Source organism: Centroberyx affinis, unplaced genomic scaffold (genome assembly GCF_046629955.1).
Source record: "Centroberyx affinis isolate AG114_WGS23_722 - 3 ecotype Tasmania unplaced genomic scaffold, CSIRO-AGI_Caff_v1 ptg001396l_1, whole genome shotgun sequence".
In the NCBI taxonomy this organism is placed as follows: Eukaryota; Metazoa; Chordata; class Actinopteri; order Beryciformes; family Berycidae; genus Centroberyx; species Centroberyx affinis.
Genome location: NW_027279878.1, coordinates 33,099 through 48,766, shown reverse-complemented (window position 1 = coordinate 48,766; position 15,668 = coordinate 33,099). Strand labels below are relative to the sequence as shown.

The following is a 15,668-nucleotide window of genomic DNA, read 5'->3' as shown; positions in this document are numbered from 1 at the left end:
CAACAATAAAAAATACATTCAATAAAACAAGAATCAAAAACACAACATCGGTCAACGCGTATGTGTGTGTGTGTGTGTGCGTGCGCACGTGTATATGCGTATGTGTTGGTCCCTCACTGTTCCTCAGGTTGTGGCAGGTTATCACATATTGTGCAGTCAGATCTGCTGTGTTTCCTTCTCCCAGGACAATTCCTAGTCTGGACTTGTCATCCAGCTCTTTGAAGTTGGGCATTTGGGAGCTGAGTTTGTTAAAGAACATTTCTCTGGCTGGTTCGAATTTTTCACATTTTAGGAGGAAGTGCATCTCCGTCTCGACCTCACCTGTCGAACAGTGACCACATATTCTGTTTTCTTTTGGTTGCCATGATTTCTTATGTCTTCCTGTTTGCCAGTTGGTGGTCACTGAGCCTGTACCTGGTGAGGGTCTGTCTCTGCTTCCTATCTCTGACAGTAGAGAGATATTCTGTTAATTTATATTCTCTGTTTAGATAACATTCTAATTTGCTTTGACTTTTGGTTTCTTTTTTCCAATGTTCCAAATAGGTTTCTTTGCATGGTTTAATAATTTGTTTAATAATTTGGTTTACGCAAATTGGTGTTAGTAAAGCAGGTGGTGTGAGCCTGGTCCAGGTGTGGCTGAGGGGGGGCGGTTAGTCTCAGCACCAACTGACACAGCGGACTCTTTTCTGGGTTCAGCTCTTGGGTTTGGAGGGCTTTGGAGTAGAGGCTGTCTGGGGAACTGGATTTAAGGTGATTTAAAAATTCTCTCTTAAAATTCTCTCTTAAAAATGCTCTCTTTTGAATGTTAATTGAATGTTAATGTTAATGGGTAACGGCCTAATTCTGATCTGCATGCGTTTGTTGGTGTTTTTCTTTGTGTGTGTAGGATGTGTCTGCATTTAATATTTTGGTATTTAGTGCATTTAATTTATACTGTGTAACATGGTTTTTCACTTAGGTAGCACAACACAAAAATGAGGCAGGATTTGATGGGATACCTCACTCATCTGGATTTATGTTTGTGAAATTCATTTTGCCTTTCAATTAACTACACAATGTCAACACAAGAGCCAAAGGCTACAAGACAACTGTCAGGACAAATGGAGCTGTTTGCTGAACAACTGTCTGCAGAAGGAACATTTTTGAAAAATTAAAAATGAAGTGAAACTGTTCCAGCACCCTGCTCTTCTTGTAAATCCAAATCAATGTAGATCATAATCTGAGAGTTGGGTTTTATTTTCTCATTCTTAGTCTATCAAACTAGATAGTGAACGTTTTGGAGAAATGTTACCGAAATGTAGATCTGAAACAATTAGATCCTGTTGTTAACATTAGTGAGTGGCAAATTGGGAGATTACTTCTTGCTCATATGGAATTGCGATGGAATTTAAGATACTGCAAGTAACAAGTAGATGGCCAATTCAATCCTAGAGCTTCCTCCTAGAGAGTCATGATACAGTATGTGCTATGGTCTGGTCAATGGTAGTGAAAGCAAGCCACATCTTTTACTTTTTGTGTCACAGCTCAAAGAATGAAAGCATCAAATGAAAAGTCTGTGAAAATGAAAAAACCTACACGTAAAGTCCATGTGCTGAACTGCTCCTCAGATTCTGTTGCATGCCCTGTCCTTCGAAATATGAAAGAATTCAATGGCAAATATAGGTGCTGTTATAGGACTTCTGCCTTCACACCACTCCTATGCCAGCGAGACAAAAGAACCACCTGTGAGGATAGAGATGGATCATTATTTAAAACGACATGGCAGGGGCACCTGCAGAACCAGTAATGGGTGTGAAGGGCCCATCCCTTCTGATAGAACTTGACAGCTTTAAAATTATCAGTGATTTTCTTTCCTATACTGCACAGTATAGCACTGTACCTTGTACCTGCACAGTGTCTATTAAGGGACAACTCTGGCTAGACAGTAAGTACCACAACAACAACTGGTAATCAGGCTCAAAAAACAGCATTATAGGGAATGTGTTGCTCACCATCAAACTACTGTTAGAGGTCACAAGAGCACCAAAGTCAATGACGGATCACAGAAAATATTGGGAAGCCTCTGAGTGGATATCATTTTTACTCGTTTATGCATTGCCTCTCTTAATTGGCATCCAAAACAAGTGGTACTCAAATCATCTGCTTTTATTGGTTTTTGTTTTATTGTTTGTTTGTTTTTTGTTCAATGTCCAATTTGTTAACACATTTAGCAGTGAATGTATGCAGCTGGAGATGTCTGTGGGCAACAGCCATGTTCCCATTTGAGCCTTTTAATGGGACCTGAAGTTCTTAATAACTCTTGTGCCAACTCAAAAAGTTAAGACATCCCTCTGGTTGACAACTCTCTCCAAAAGAACAGCAAGGCCAGTGCAAATGTGTAAGCGAAGGAACTTTTTTGACAACTTCCGGAATAGCTCAGTTGGCTAAGGCACGTACAGTACGCTATGTAACCGTGACATCCAGGGTTGAATCTGGCCTGGGACCTTTGCTGCATGTCATCCCCTCTCTCTTCATGTCTCTCTTCACTATAGACTATCTAATAAAGTAAAGTAAAAAATAATCGAAAAAAAAAACTTGTATTAACGGGTTTTCTTATGTTTTATTTGTCATTTCACAAGTTATGTACACCATCTTTTATTCTTGACAAAGGGCTCTTCAGGAGACATTTTTTTTTCCAATTTTCAAGGGGGTGGGGTAAGAATATAAATTTCAGCATGCAGGGTTAGTCATTTAGCAAGATAACTAAGTTACCATTAAATAACTTTTGAAGTGTTGCTTAGCAATAATTAATATATGACTAGTTGACATTTCCTTACCTAATAATAATTATTAATCCTCTTTAAATATTGCAATGTCTCACAATTGTAGTGTTATTAGACTACATAAAGTGTAGTGTGATTCCTGAGTAATTATTTAGCACATACCTAAATTTTACCCAAATTTACCCTCGGGGATCAATAAAGTGCATCTTAATTTTAATAAAATGAGGCAAATTTAATTGTATATGTTTATATAGCAGTGGTGAGTCAAACAAACACCCTGAGTGATCCACCATATCATCGGATCGTTATTGGCCAAGCTGATTAGATGTGTTGAGGAGTCCTTATGAAAAATTAGGCTGCCTGGAAGTAATAATAACACATTTGTACATTAACCAGAATCATTGGAATGGTTTCTATTGTTGAAACTAAATAGTACTCTACTGTTATTGTATGGTAATTCTACTATCTGGGGGAGTTTTATTCTGACTTCCAACAACACCTTGTCATCTAATCACACTACATAGCTTTATAATGCAGCATCTATCTTGTCTTGTCTATCTCATATCATGAACCTTGTCTTGAGTCCTTTAAGAATGAGCTGTGTGTACCTCTGTCAAAAAGTGTCATCACCCAAAATAGCAGAGTAAATTTGGACAGTGCAAGGAATACAAAAGCACCCTGCAAAAGAAAGGCTTTTCCCTGACCTCTGTTCTCATTCCATTGATTTTGCATAATACATATCTTGCTGAAGTAGTGCTTAAGCAGCCAATGTAAAAAATAATGCACTATTGTCACATACAGTGGTCTCTTTGTGTCATGCGGCAACACAACTCTTTCAGTTTTTCTCCAGCTTGTTTACTTTGTAAATCCTGCCAACTGCACTAGGATAATCTGACATCCTTGACAACACAAGGGTAAACATAGCAATGTGTTACTATGAGGTGACTGCTGTCAAAAGGAATGATCATACTCATTTTTAGCAAACTTATTTAAAGCTGTTTGTCTTTCACATCATTATTCATGCTTGTCATTCATTCTATAAAGGTTGTGACAAACCTAGATGCAAAGTTAAAAGGTGCACATCTGTGAGAGTAAACGAATGATTCTGCTACAACACAGAGCAACATTGATCATCACAGCACAAGACTGCTATAGGGGTAAAATCCAGAGAACTTCAAAAACAAATTTTTGTAAGTACAATCTGATTCCATCACATAGTGTGTATGTTTGACAGGTATAGAAAACTAACTGATTTGAACATATTTTTCACATTTGATAAGATATGAAGCTGGCTATTTTTTTTAAGACCTTTTCTATTTGATCTAAAAGTTACCATTTTCATCTTTTCCTTTAGAAATGTAATAGAGATTGAAAATGCTTCTTACAATTTTGATACATCTTCTGATCATTGGTGAGTAAAAACCTTTTTTTCCTGTTATAAAGTAAATTCTAATAATACATTGCAATTTTTGCTAAGATAAGAGCTTATCCCTATAAGATCTTACACTTATTTTTTATGTTTGTTTTTTATTAATAGCATCAGGAAATGCCCAGGAAACCACAGCTGCAGCCACGACAACCGCCGCTGCAGCTACAACAACGGCAGCTGCGGCCACGACAACTGTCGCTGCGACCATGACCACCGCCGCTGCGGCCACGACAACCGTTGCTGCGGCCACGACAACCGTTGCTGCGGCCACGACCACCGTTGCTGCGGCCACGACCACCGCCATTGCGGCCGTGACAACCGCCGCTGCGGCCGCGACAACCACCGCCGCGGCCACGACAACCACAAACACCACTACTACTAACGCTGCTGCTGCATCTGCTGGGATCATGTACAAAACGTGTCTAATAATGGCTGTAATGGTACACATATTTCAGCAGAGGGGATAAAAGTTCTGCTTAAAAGGCAAATTCACCTTACTATTTATTCTTAAAATCAAACTGAGTGGTTTTCTTTTGTATCCTTAAAATTAGTATCTTGATACTTAAATGAAGTATTATTCTCTGTAAGTTAGTACTTATTGTGACAAATTGATAGAGCCTATATCTGTTTTTACAGAATAGATTTATTATTGCCCACACAGTAACATGTAGTACATTATGTATGCTATGACTGAAAATACAGTAAGTGCCCTAATAAGCATGTGCATGTTGATAGCTTTACAAATCTAGATGATACAGTGCCTTTAAATGTTAAAAAGCATGTTATAATAAAGGTTTTGACAACTCAAAACATCTTGGTTTGTGTCATTAGGCCTACATGTCACTACATTTGAAGTCATTGTCTTTGAAATATTTGACTCTGTGGTATTTTTCAGTGAGTTCCTCCTGCCCAGTTGCAGTTTGAGCAACTGCACCCTATCTATCTCATGTACTTCAACAAAGCTAAACCTTAAGGCTTCAGACAAAACTCAGGATATTGAGGTGAACTTAGAAGTTGAATGCTATTGGCTAAAAACCAGTGGTGGAAAGAGTAAAGTAAAGCCAGATTACTCTTCTCTTTCTTCTCTTCTCAACAACTACAAAATCAAAACGTCACTCCAAATGCCTGATGTCTATTTCTAGCAGGTAGTAAGAAGGGGTTATTGTTAATGACCAGAACAGTATGATACAGTAGGTGAGACTATTTGCTAAGGAGACACTATGTTTCAAAGCCTTTAAACACAGAGATACATTTCTACCACACCCACAGTATCATGAGCTCAGTTATTCAAAATGAGGTGATGTCATACAACAAAACACCCTTTCTCTTTTTCAGAAATATATAAGATATTCAAAAATTCTAAAATCAGAGATATCTGAAATTTTCATATGACTGCACACACACAAGTACATAAGTAATTGTTCACTCATACACAGGCACAAATCACAAACATTTTCTAGATTACAAATGGGGAAAAGGAACAGCTCACTCTTCCAAAATCTTTCACTCATAGAGACGAGAGACGAGAGAGGCACATGTGGCCCTCTAACAAATTTCACATATTTCATTTATTTTTTATTTATTACGTTTGTTTAGAGAGGGACAATGCAAGTCAATCTGTAGGCCCTGGGCAGGTAGGCATAAAATACATAGTAGCCTACAGAAGAAACCAACACAGTACAAAATAGAAAGACTTAAATGCCTAAACAAATTCATTACTATCAAGATGTGTGAGAGACTGTGGGTGTGTTTTGAGCATGCAGAGTTGGCCCTATGCTTGGTGGTGGCCGTAAGCAAGATTATATTTGTGGCCTCAAAACACTCCAACCATAACCACTAAATTATTCCCACGATTAAAAACAATAATAATTCCATTATGTGGCCATTCTTACTGGTTGTGACCCTAAACAACAACATAGAATGTTTATGCATGCTTGACTTCATGCCTGTATGATGTTTACTTTACTATAACCTATTCTTCTGACTCATAATAAGAGGGTAAGAGGAAAAAAATGTAATGCATTTAGGTGTTGTCAGACAGAAAAATTGAGATTCTTTCCCTATATACATTCATTAATTTTAAAATTCTATGTGCTATGGGATTTGTTTGAACCGCTTGCGCTATATATGTCTGTGCATGTGTTTGTTTCTGGACATAGATAAAACATAATTTTTGTACTCAGTACAAATGTATAACAAAAAAAGTGGGAGACAAAGCAGATTTTACCAATATAAACAAGACTAGGTTGTACCTTGGTTTTTGCACCCTAGCTATAATACGTGTTCTGTAGGCCTACTGCTGCATTGTAGTGATATACTATATAAGTGGCACTTTGTACAATTTTAAAGGTCCATTCACACCTTGAACGATAACTATTAAGATAACTATAACTGTAACAAGATTCAAATCGTTCTAATTAAATAGAATGTCTGCGTTTACACTACAACTATAACTATAAAAACATCCAAAACAACAACTATAACTATATTTGTACAGCTTTAACATACGGTGCTGAAAGAACAGGGTAACTGTCAGATATTGCAAGACGAATGTGAGTACCGTCAATAGAACTTGCAGAAGTTACCTGGTGGTTAGTGCACATTAATCAGAGTTAGACAGTAATTACAGTTACATCTCCCAGGAGGTATCATCCAGTTTCTTTTATTATTATCAGTACCGACCTTATAATTATCAACTGCTACCCGGTCCTTACAGGACATTTGGATAATTTCCAAGTGAAGAACCTCAGAGGTAATCAGAGTTATAGCTATGCCTAACAGAAGGTATCATATAGTTATCATGTACCTACCTGATCCTTACAGGAGATTAATGAGTTTTAAGAGAAGAATCCATGTGGCTGTTTTTCAAAATGTCAAATCATTTTCAGTTATTTCACTGCAGCTACAATGTAACTTCACCAGGTGAGCACCGTATACTAAAGCAAACCTTCCCCAGTAGTTTAACAGTAACGTCATGCCTATAACCAATAACTTACCATGTCCTGTGGAAAAAGCCCCCGCGTAGGATCCATGTTGTGGTAATGGACTATTGCAAGCAGTTTACATGATATTGTACAATAATTTCGGCTTTTGAGCACCATATACTGAAGTGAAGTCGTTCGGCATATTTCCAAGTTAAAACAGACTATTTTTCATTTTATGGTTTATCTGATTTTGTATTTATTTTTTTATCATTTTACCTTCAGCTATTTTATTAGAATAGGAACCCTGTGTCCTCACTATTTTTTTCATGTTTTAAGTAAAAAATAAAAGAACTGAACCTAACACTGCTAACTTGACCATTATTCCATGTTTATACATTTAAATTTAAGTGTTGAAAATGTGTGGGTTAGACATTTTAACTTGGAAATATTTGATTTGATTTTATTAGGATCCCCATTAGCTGATGCAGAAAACATCAGCTACTCTTCCTGGGGTCCACACAGAACATATGAGAAGGAAGAATCATCAACACACAAAAAAGAAAAAAACACGTAACAAAAAAATAATATAAATAAATAAAATAATAAGTCAGCAATGCACACTAAGATGTAATGCGAACAAAGCATATGACAAAGAAAAAACAAAACAACAACCAAAACAAAAACAATAAGTAACACAAAAAATAAATAAATGAATAAAATTAAAATAAGTCAGCAATGCACACTAAGATCTGATGTGGACAGCCATGAGATGTTGCTTCACTTGTTTTTTGAAACTAGCTTTATTCTGAGTTTTAGAAATATGACCCAGAAGGGAGTTCCATTCAACCATAGCTCTATACAGCACTGCACATTGTTTCAAATTTGTTTTGTTTTTTGGAATTGTGTAGTTACCACTGGCGGCATGTCTGGTAGGGTATGTGTGTGCATTAGAGCATGTCATTTATGTTAGCTCTCAGTGTGCACTGAAGGGCAAGCCGAGCTGCTCTGTTCTGAACCCGTTGTAGCTTCCCTAGATTTGTTTTTGTAGTACCTGACCAGACCACTGGGCAGTAATCTAAGTATGACAATACTTCAGGACCTGTTTGGTCAGATGTGGTGTTAATAAAGAAGAGCATCTCTTGACTACAGATATGTTTCTCCCCATCTTTGGCATGTATCTATATGTCTTGACCATGACAATTTACAGTCTAAAGTTACCCCAAGAAGCTTTGTTTCCTGTACTTGCTCGACAGCAATATTGTTCAGTAGGCTACCAGATTCAGCTGGGGTTTAGAGCTTAATGAGTGTTTTGTTCCAAATACAATGCTCTTGGTCTTAAGTATGTTCAGGACAAGTTTGTTATCAGTGATCCAGTTAAAAACTATTTGCAACTCTTTGTTGAGGGCTGAGGTGATTTCCTTATAGGGAAACTTCGCCAATTTTCAACCAGCATTGTATCATTACAATATGGGTAGTATATGCAAATGAACAAACTTTCCTCCATGTTGCCTGCACCCAGAGCTCCCCGCTCATTTGCCAGCGAAAGTCCGCCGGGTGACACAAAACGCATCATCCGGCGGACTTTGGAGATCGGCCTTAGACTACAAACTGTTTCATTCTGTTCCATTCTCACTAAACCATACAGAATGGACGGTTAAAGCACTCGTACTTGCTTACTTGTGACTCTATTAACTCAGACAGTCTTCACAATACATTCAGCTCTAGCCAGCATTACTCGTGGTCTGTGTCACACACTAAACGTTCCCCGGAACAACACTAAGTAGGAGCAACAATCCTATTGTTACACAAACTACGTTTCCGCATTTTCTGTAGTGTTGCCTTCAAGGACGGTAAAATGTGGGTCTCCCAAAACACTCCCGTCCCATGCTACGCTAACGATAGGGAAAAGCAGACACTAAAATATCATACCACTACATACTTTAAAATATCAGTATATTTGGAAGAAAACTAGTTTCATGATACGAGGCCGAATATCGCGTTGTTGAATCAGACACAACAGAGTCTGGAAGAGGAAGTGAACACCGGACCGGAGCAACGTTTCAGCCGCAGCTAAGCTAAGCTAAGCTAAGCTGAGTTTCTCTGCGATTCATCCATAAGAGTTGAATCTAACACAAAAAAACGACTAGCTTAACAATATAATGTCGGAGCAGAGATGTGGCGCCACTATCACAACTTATGAGGCCGAATATAGTGCTGTGGAATTAGACAAAACAGAGTGTGGAGGAGAGGGCGACCACGGGAGCTGTAACAGCGTCAGCCGAGAGAGACGCGCCTGCAGCCGGCGGAGGCACCTGTGAGCGCCCGGTGATGATCGTCAGGGGGACAGACAGAAAACTCCGCACTGCAACAAACTTCACGGTGCTTTGGTGAACCTGATTTGTTTTCTGACAGAATATGATATCAGACTTTGCCAACTCTGAATACAGAACAGCGAACACCGACTGTGTTAACTTTACCTGTAACTTGCGGCTACATCCAGCGGCACCGTTCAGCACTCGGTAAGTTGATCCACATAACATAACTGACTCCAGCGCGCTGGTTTGTTATATGATCCTTTGAAAATGGGTGCGATTTATCCAGACTCGATGAGGAAAAACATTTTGTAAATGAAAATAAGCCGTAAAGAGATATAGGGCCCTATTTAAACGATCCATGGCGCATGGTCTAAAGCGTATGGCGCAAGTGCATTTAGGGCGTGTCCAAATCCAAAGTTGCTAGTTAAATGATGCACAATGTGGGCGCAAAGTAAGGCGCAAGGCGGAAAGGGGTTGTACTAAGTCCCTTAATTAATCATAGGTGTGTTTTGGGTGTAACATGAACTCAACCAATCAGAGTGTCATCTCCCATTCCCTTTAAGAGCCAGGTGCGCTTGCACCTTGGCGCATTGCTATTTAAATGGCAGATTCAACGGTTTTCTGCTGAGGAAATGGATCTGCTCCTGCGCGATGGCGATGTGTGTGTGCATCGGGTGAAGGTAAGATGCCTTTGCAGTTTATTTTCATGACTTTTTGTTGGGCTGTGCTTTTTATTTACTGTGTTGTTTTTCTTGGTTGTAGGTTGCGTATTTAACAATTGGCAATGTGTGATGATGGTTAACGGGACATGTAGGTTGCACATTTGGCACTGCGTAATGGTGAGAGGGACACGTAGTTTTTGGCATCTGGCATTGCATAATGGTGAAAGCATATGGCAATTTGGCAACAAAATACATGTCAGGAACGAAGTAAAGTGCAAATTTTCATAGTAGATGATCCTATTTTTCTATTTTGCATGGTAACATTGTGTGTGTGTGTTTGAGAGAGAGAGAGAGAGAAGCGCATCTTACTATCTGAATAATGCGCCCTTTAAATAGCAGGAAAATACTGCGCCAGACTTTAGGCAAGGCAAGGCAAGGCAGCTTTATTTGTATAGCACATTTCATACACTGGGGCAATTCAAAGTGCTTTACAGAGTGATAAAAATACAGTAAAGGTAAAAGATTTACAATTAAAAAGTGCAAAAGTACAGACAAGAGATACAAAAGATAAAAGACTTAAAAAGTAAACTAGTGCAGTTCAAATCAAATGAAATAGAAAGATAAAAGAACACAACAAATACTCCCACTTTTAGATGCACATTGTGAGTGAACCCATATGTTTTTCTGTAATTTTCTTTTCCCCTGTCCTTCCTGATTCTACTCTTGATGTGATATTTACGTCAGATCTCAGTGCCTAAGGCAGACGAGAATCAGTGATTCTTGGTCAAAAACCTCACCCTGTATGATGAGAATCATACAGGGTAAAGCTCTGTCCCCCCCACATATAGTGTTCACTCATGCGCAAGTAAGCATTACCTGGACAAGACGAATGAAAATTTGTACTTGCCCGTGTCAGCTCTGTTGGGATCCTGAACAGAAACAGTTAAAATTAAGGTTATTTAAAAGCTAAGCTGAAAAGATAAGTTTAGACCAGGTTTTTGTTGGTCAATGGCGCAATCGCTTTCCGCTGCCTCAAGATAGATTTGCTATTTAAACAACGTGGGCACTGGGCGTGAAAATGACAACTGCGTCGGTCGGAAACTAGCAATGACACTTGCGCTGCGCTTTGCGCTGGGTGTAAGATAGGGCCCATAATGCTGCTTTGTCTCTGCTAACTTTGTCTTTGGTGCTACACTGAGTCAGTGACGAACGCAATGCATTCTGGTTGTTGTAGGATTCCCCCTTAAGAGCGATATGGGGAATCTACAGCCGTTTTCTCAGTTTTCTCTGGTCATAGGGCTCCAATTTCAAAAATAATTGCACATTTCTACTACATGGGTGACCTAGTTTTAATAAGTCATCATATTCACAGCAGTGAAATAGGCCTTTACCTGTAGGTGCAAACATGTAGAGTGTTGAATCATCTGCATACATAGACACACAGGCTTTTTAACAAGCAAGTGGGAGATCATTTGAAAAGATCAAGAAGAGCAGTGGTCCAAGTGAAGAGCCCTGCGGAATCCCACACTGTATGTCTTGCATTTGAGAAGCTTCCATTAAAGAAAACCTTCTGTGTTCTATTAGTTAGGTAGCTTTCTATTCATGCTAAGGCAGATGGAGTAAAGCCATAACACTTAAGTTTCCTTAGCAAGCTAAGATCAATGACATCAAAGGCAGCACTAAAGTCTAATAGTACTGCTCCTACAATATTCTGTTGATCAATATCTTTTAACCAATCATCTGTCATTTGTGTGAGCGCTGTGCAGGTTGAGTGCCCTTCCCTATAAGCGTGCTGGTAGTTGCTTGTCAAGTTGTTCCTAGAGAAATAGCATTGTATCTGGTCGAATACAATTTTTTCCAACAATTTGCTTATAACAGGTATAACAAGCTTATTGGTTGGCTTTTAGAGCCAGTAAAGGCAGCACGAGCATTTTTAGGTAGAGGGATTACCTTAGCCTCTTTACAGGTTTATGGGCACATATTACTGTCAAGACTAAGATTAAAGCTGTGGCATATGGGAGTGGCAATGTGGTCCGCTACCATCCTCAATAACTTTCCATCCAGGTTATCAATACCAGGTGGTTTCTCATTATTGATAGACAATAATAGCTTTTCCACTTCTTCTATAGTCATTTTACAGAATTCAAAAGAACAGTTCTTATCTTTCATTATTTTGTCTTGTATACATGAATACAATGGCTCACAGTGTGGTGCTGGCATTTCCTGCCTGAGTTTACAAACTGCCAATAAAATGATCGTTAAAATAATTGTCAATATCTACAGGTTTAGTTATAAAAGACCCTTCCGCTTCAATGAAAGATGGAGTAGAGTTACTGTTTCTGCCCATGATGTCATTTAAGGTGCTCCAGAGCTTCTTTCCATCATGTTTTATGTCATTAATCCTAGATTCATAATACAATTTCTTCTTTTTGTTCAATTTAGTGACATAGTTCCTCAGTGTACAATATATTTGCCAATCAGATGTGCAGCCAGACCTATTCGCCACTCCTTTTGGATCACCTCTTTGAGCCATGCATTCTTTTAATTCATCATCAATCCAAGGAGCCCTAACCGCTCTAACAGTCAGCTTCTTGACAGGTGCATGCTTATCCATAACTGGAACCAACAGTTCAGTGAAAACATTAAGTGCAGTATCTGGGTCTCTCTGTTTACTTACATCAGACCAACAGATATTTCTAACATCATCCACATATGAATCACGACAGAAACCCTTGTACGATCTTTTATGTACAATTTTTGGCCCAGCCTTTGGAACTTTAGTCTTCCTAGATATGCCCACTGAATTATGATCGCTAAAGCTAATGGGAACAGATACGGCTTTAGAGCAGAGGTCAGCAGCATTGGTGTAAATGTGATCAATACATGTGGATGATACAGTTCCTGTCTTGTTAGTATGCACCCTGGTAGGTTGGTTAATGACCTTAACCAGATTACAGGCACGGGTTATAGGAAGAACCTTCTTTTTCAGAGGACAGCTTGATGCAAGAAAATTTATGTTTAGGTCTCCCAGGACATAAATTTCTCTAATTTCATTGCATGCTCGATCAAACATTTCACACAGATTCTCAAGATGCTGATTGTTAGAGCTTGGTGGCCTATAACAGCATCCTAGCAATATAGGTTTTAGGTTGGATAGGTGAACCTGTAACCATAGAATTTCAACATCACATGACATTAGATCCCCTCTGAGCTTAACAGGGATGTGGCTCTGAATGTACATAGCAACTCCTCCCCCATAGATGTCCCTGTCCTTTCTATAAATGCCGTATCCCTGTATCTCCACTGTAGCATCATCAAATGTATTATCTAAATGAGTTTCAGAAATGGCTAGAATATGAATTTTGTCAGATATTAACAGGTTATCTATATCCTGAACTTTATTTCTTAGGCTGCATATGTTCACATGGGCTATTTTAAGCCCTTTCTTTGGAAGCGTTGACATCAACATTGTAGTGGGTTTTGCGTATTGATGGTGTCTGATATCAAACAATTTAGAATTAGTTCAATAGCATTTAAAGAATGGGGCACCAGATAACAGACAAATCAACTAGTCTCATTTGAAGGAATGAATTCCGAGCTTGCTTGAATTTAAACCCAGACAATAAACGCAAGAGAGAACCTTATGTGAAAGAATATGTTTATTTCTACTAAAGCACACTCAATAAACAGTGAAATCAATAAAGGCATATGAGGTAGATACAAGTGAAATGTGGTGAATGAGTAACATGAATAAATGCGTTTATAATAGTAATGAGGTAATCAACACACAATGGTATAAATTGAACGCTGGAGGATATGACCCAGCTAAGAAGTGGGACCAAAGGCAATAATACCTGAACACTGAACAAGCTGAATAATCAATAACGGAGGTATATCTGATTATGCACAGACTTGCAGAGCGCTGAGTTACGAATCATAGGGAGACACTAAGTGGATGAAGTGGAGTGTCATGTAATGGAATAACTATGTGTAGTGCATGCGTGATGCCCAGCGGACAATGATCATACATACGCCACAACCGGGGATTGGAGGAGGAGGCACGCAGAGTCTGGGAGGCTGTGAGGAATCTCAGCTCAACGGGCCTGGTAGGTGATGAAGATCCAACGACGATTCTGAGTTGAACTCGGCAGGGTCACAGCGGGGCGGAGCAGGCTGCACACTCGGCGAGTTGGTGGTGTGTGGGTCTCTCAAGGCTGACCCACTCGAAGTTCTGGACGAATGACGTGCTGGTCTCTCAAGGCTCTCGCCGACCAGCGGATCCGATGATTGTCAGATTTGCGTTTAGCTGAATAGCGATGTCTTAGCAGACGCAGGACACACACGCTGAATAGGCGTTTGTGTGTGTATTTGTCAGGCAGATGCGGCAGACTCACTTCACCAGTTGGAGGGTGAAGTAGGTTCTTCTTCTTGGCTCGTAGAGCTGATGTTGAGTCGAATCTCGGAGACAAAGTCTCAGAGACAAAGTTTAAGGCAAAGTTGTGTAGATTCACTGTAACGTGTTCATGACCACGTAGGCGTGAAATCCGCGTTGGGCTTGTGTGCATGTGGTTTTGTTGTGATGTGTGAGGGGGCGTGTGTGTGGGTTAGTGTGTGTAGTGTTACAGCGGGAAAAATCTCATTTCATATGCATAAAACTTAGGTTTTGTCTCCCAATTCTATGCAATATACTTTACCGTCATAACATTAACCTGATTGCATTCAGCACACATTACTGAGTATTTTAATATCAAACATGGCCATCTAAGTCCCATGTAAAGATGCACAACACGAATACCATGAATAACTATCCTATAAAACATCACAGTTACACACAAAATTACAGACATACATTAAAGTCCATCACAATGTGATATCCAAATTTTCATTAGTCTGTATCACAGATTTCTTCTTATTTTGGCAACATTCCAATGGGTGTCATTACAGACATGGGTGTCATTACAGACTCTCTGGAGCCTAGGGGCTTATCAGAGACAGGCTGTGTGTTGGTGTTTTATGGTTGTTTACTGAGTCTGTTTCTTGGTACCATCCATGAAGAGTGAAAATGGAGTGATTTACCAAGAGGTCAGTGACCTCCTTTACGATCCAACCACATTCCTGATCTGTTATCAGGGAAGAGATTCACACAGGATGCGAGGCCCTTCCAGATGTGTGATGATGATGATGATGATGAAGGTGCATCCACTACAACATGGTGTAGGAAAATTAACATTCAGTCCAGTGTGTGTGTGTGTGTGTGTGTTCGCGTGCATGTCTGAAGTTACTAACCCGTATTCTTGGCTGATCTTTCCACTCTGGCAGTCCTTGGGTGGATCGGGACAAGTTCAAAATATGGCTTTACTTCAGAATATGGTGCTCAACTAGTGAAGTTACATGGTAGCTGCAGGGAAATGACATGAAAAAGATTTGACATGATTTTGAAAAAGAGCCACATGGATTCCTCTAAAACTCATTAATGTCATGTAAGGACTGCATAGATGCTACTGGGATTGGTCACACATGGATTCTTCTCGTAAAACTCATTAATCTCCTGTAAGGACTGGGTAGGTATGAATACT

The 15,668-nt window shown here is 39.3% G+C and overlaps 1 protein-coding gene across 1 annotated transcript in view; it reads right to left on the bottom strand.

Annotated features, from left to right (window-relative positions):
- Positions 1 to 7,613: 7,613 nt before the first annotated feature.
- Positions 7,614 to 15,668, bottom strand: part of LOC139649794 (probable serine/threonine-protein kinase DDB_G0282963) — a gene marked incomplete at its 5' end in the record, with an annotated part of 41,090 nt that continues 33,035 nt past the window's right edge. The window contains one exon of the mRNA XM_071526298.1: positions 7,614 to 7,622. Coding sequence (XP_071382399.1) covers positions 7,614 to 7,622 — 9 coding nt within the window. The remainder of the gene's footprint in view (positions 7,623 to 15,668) is intronic.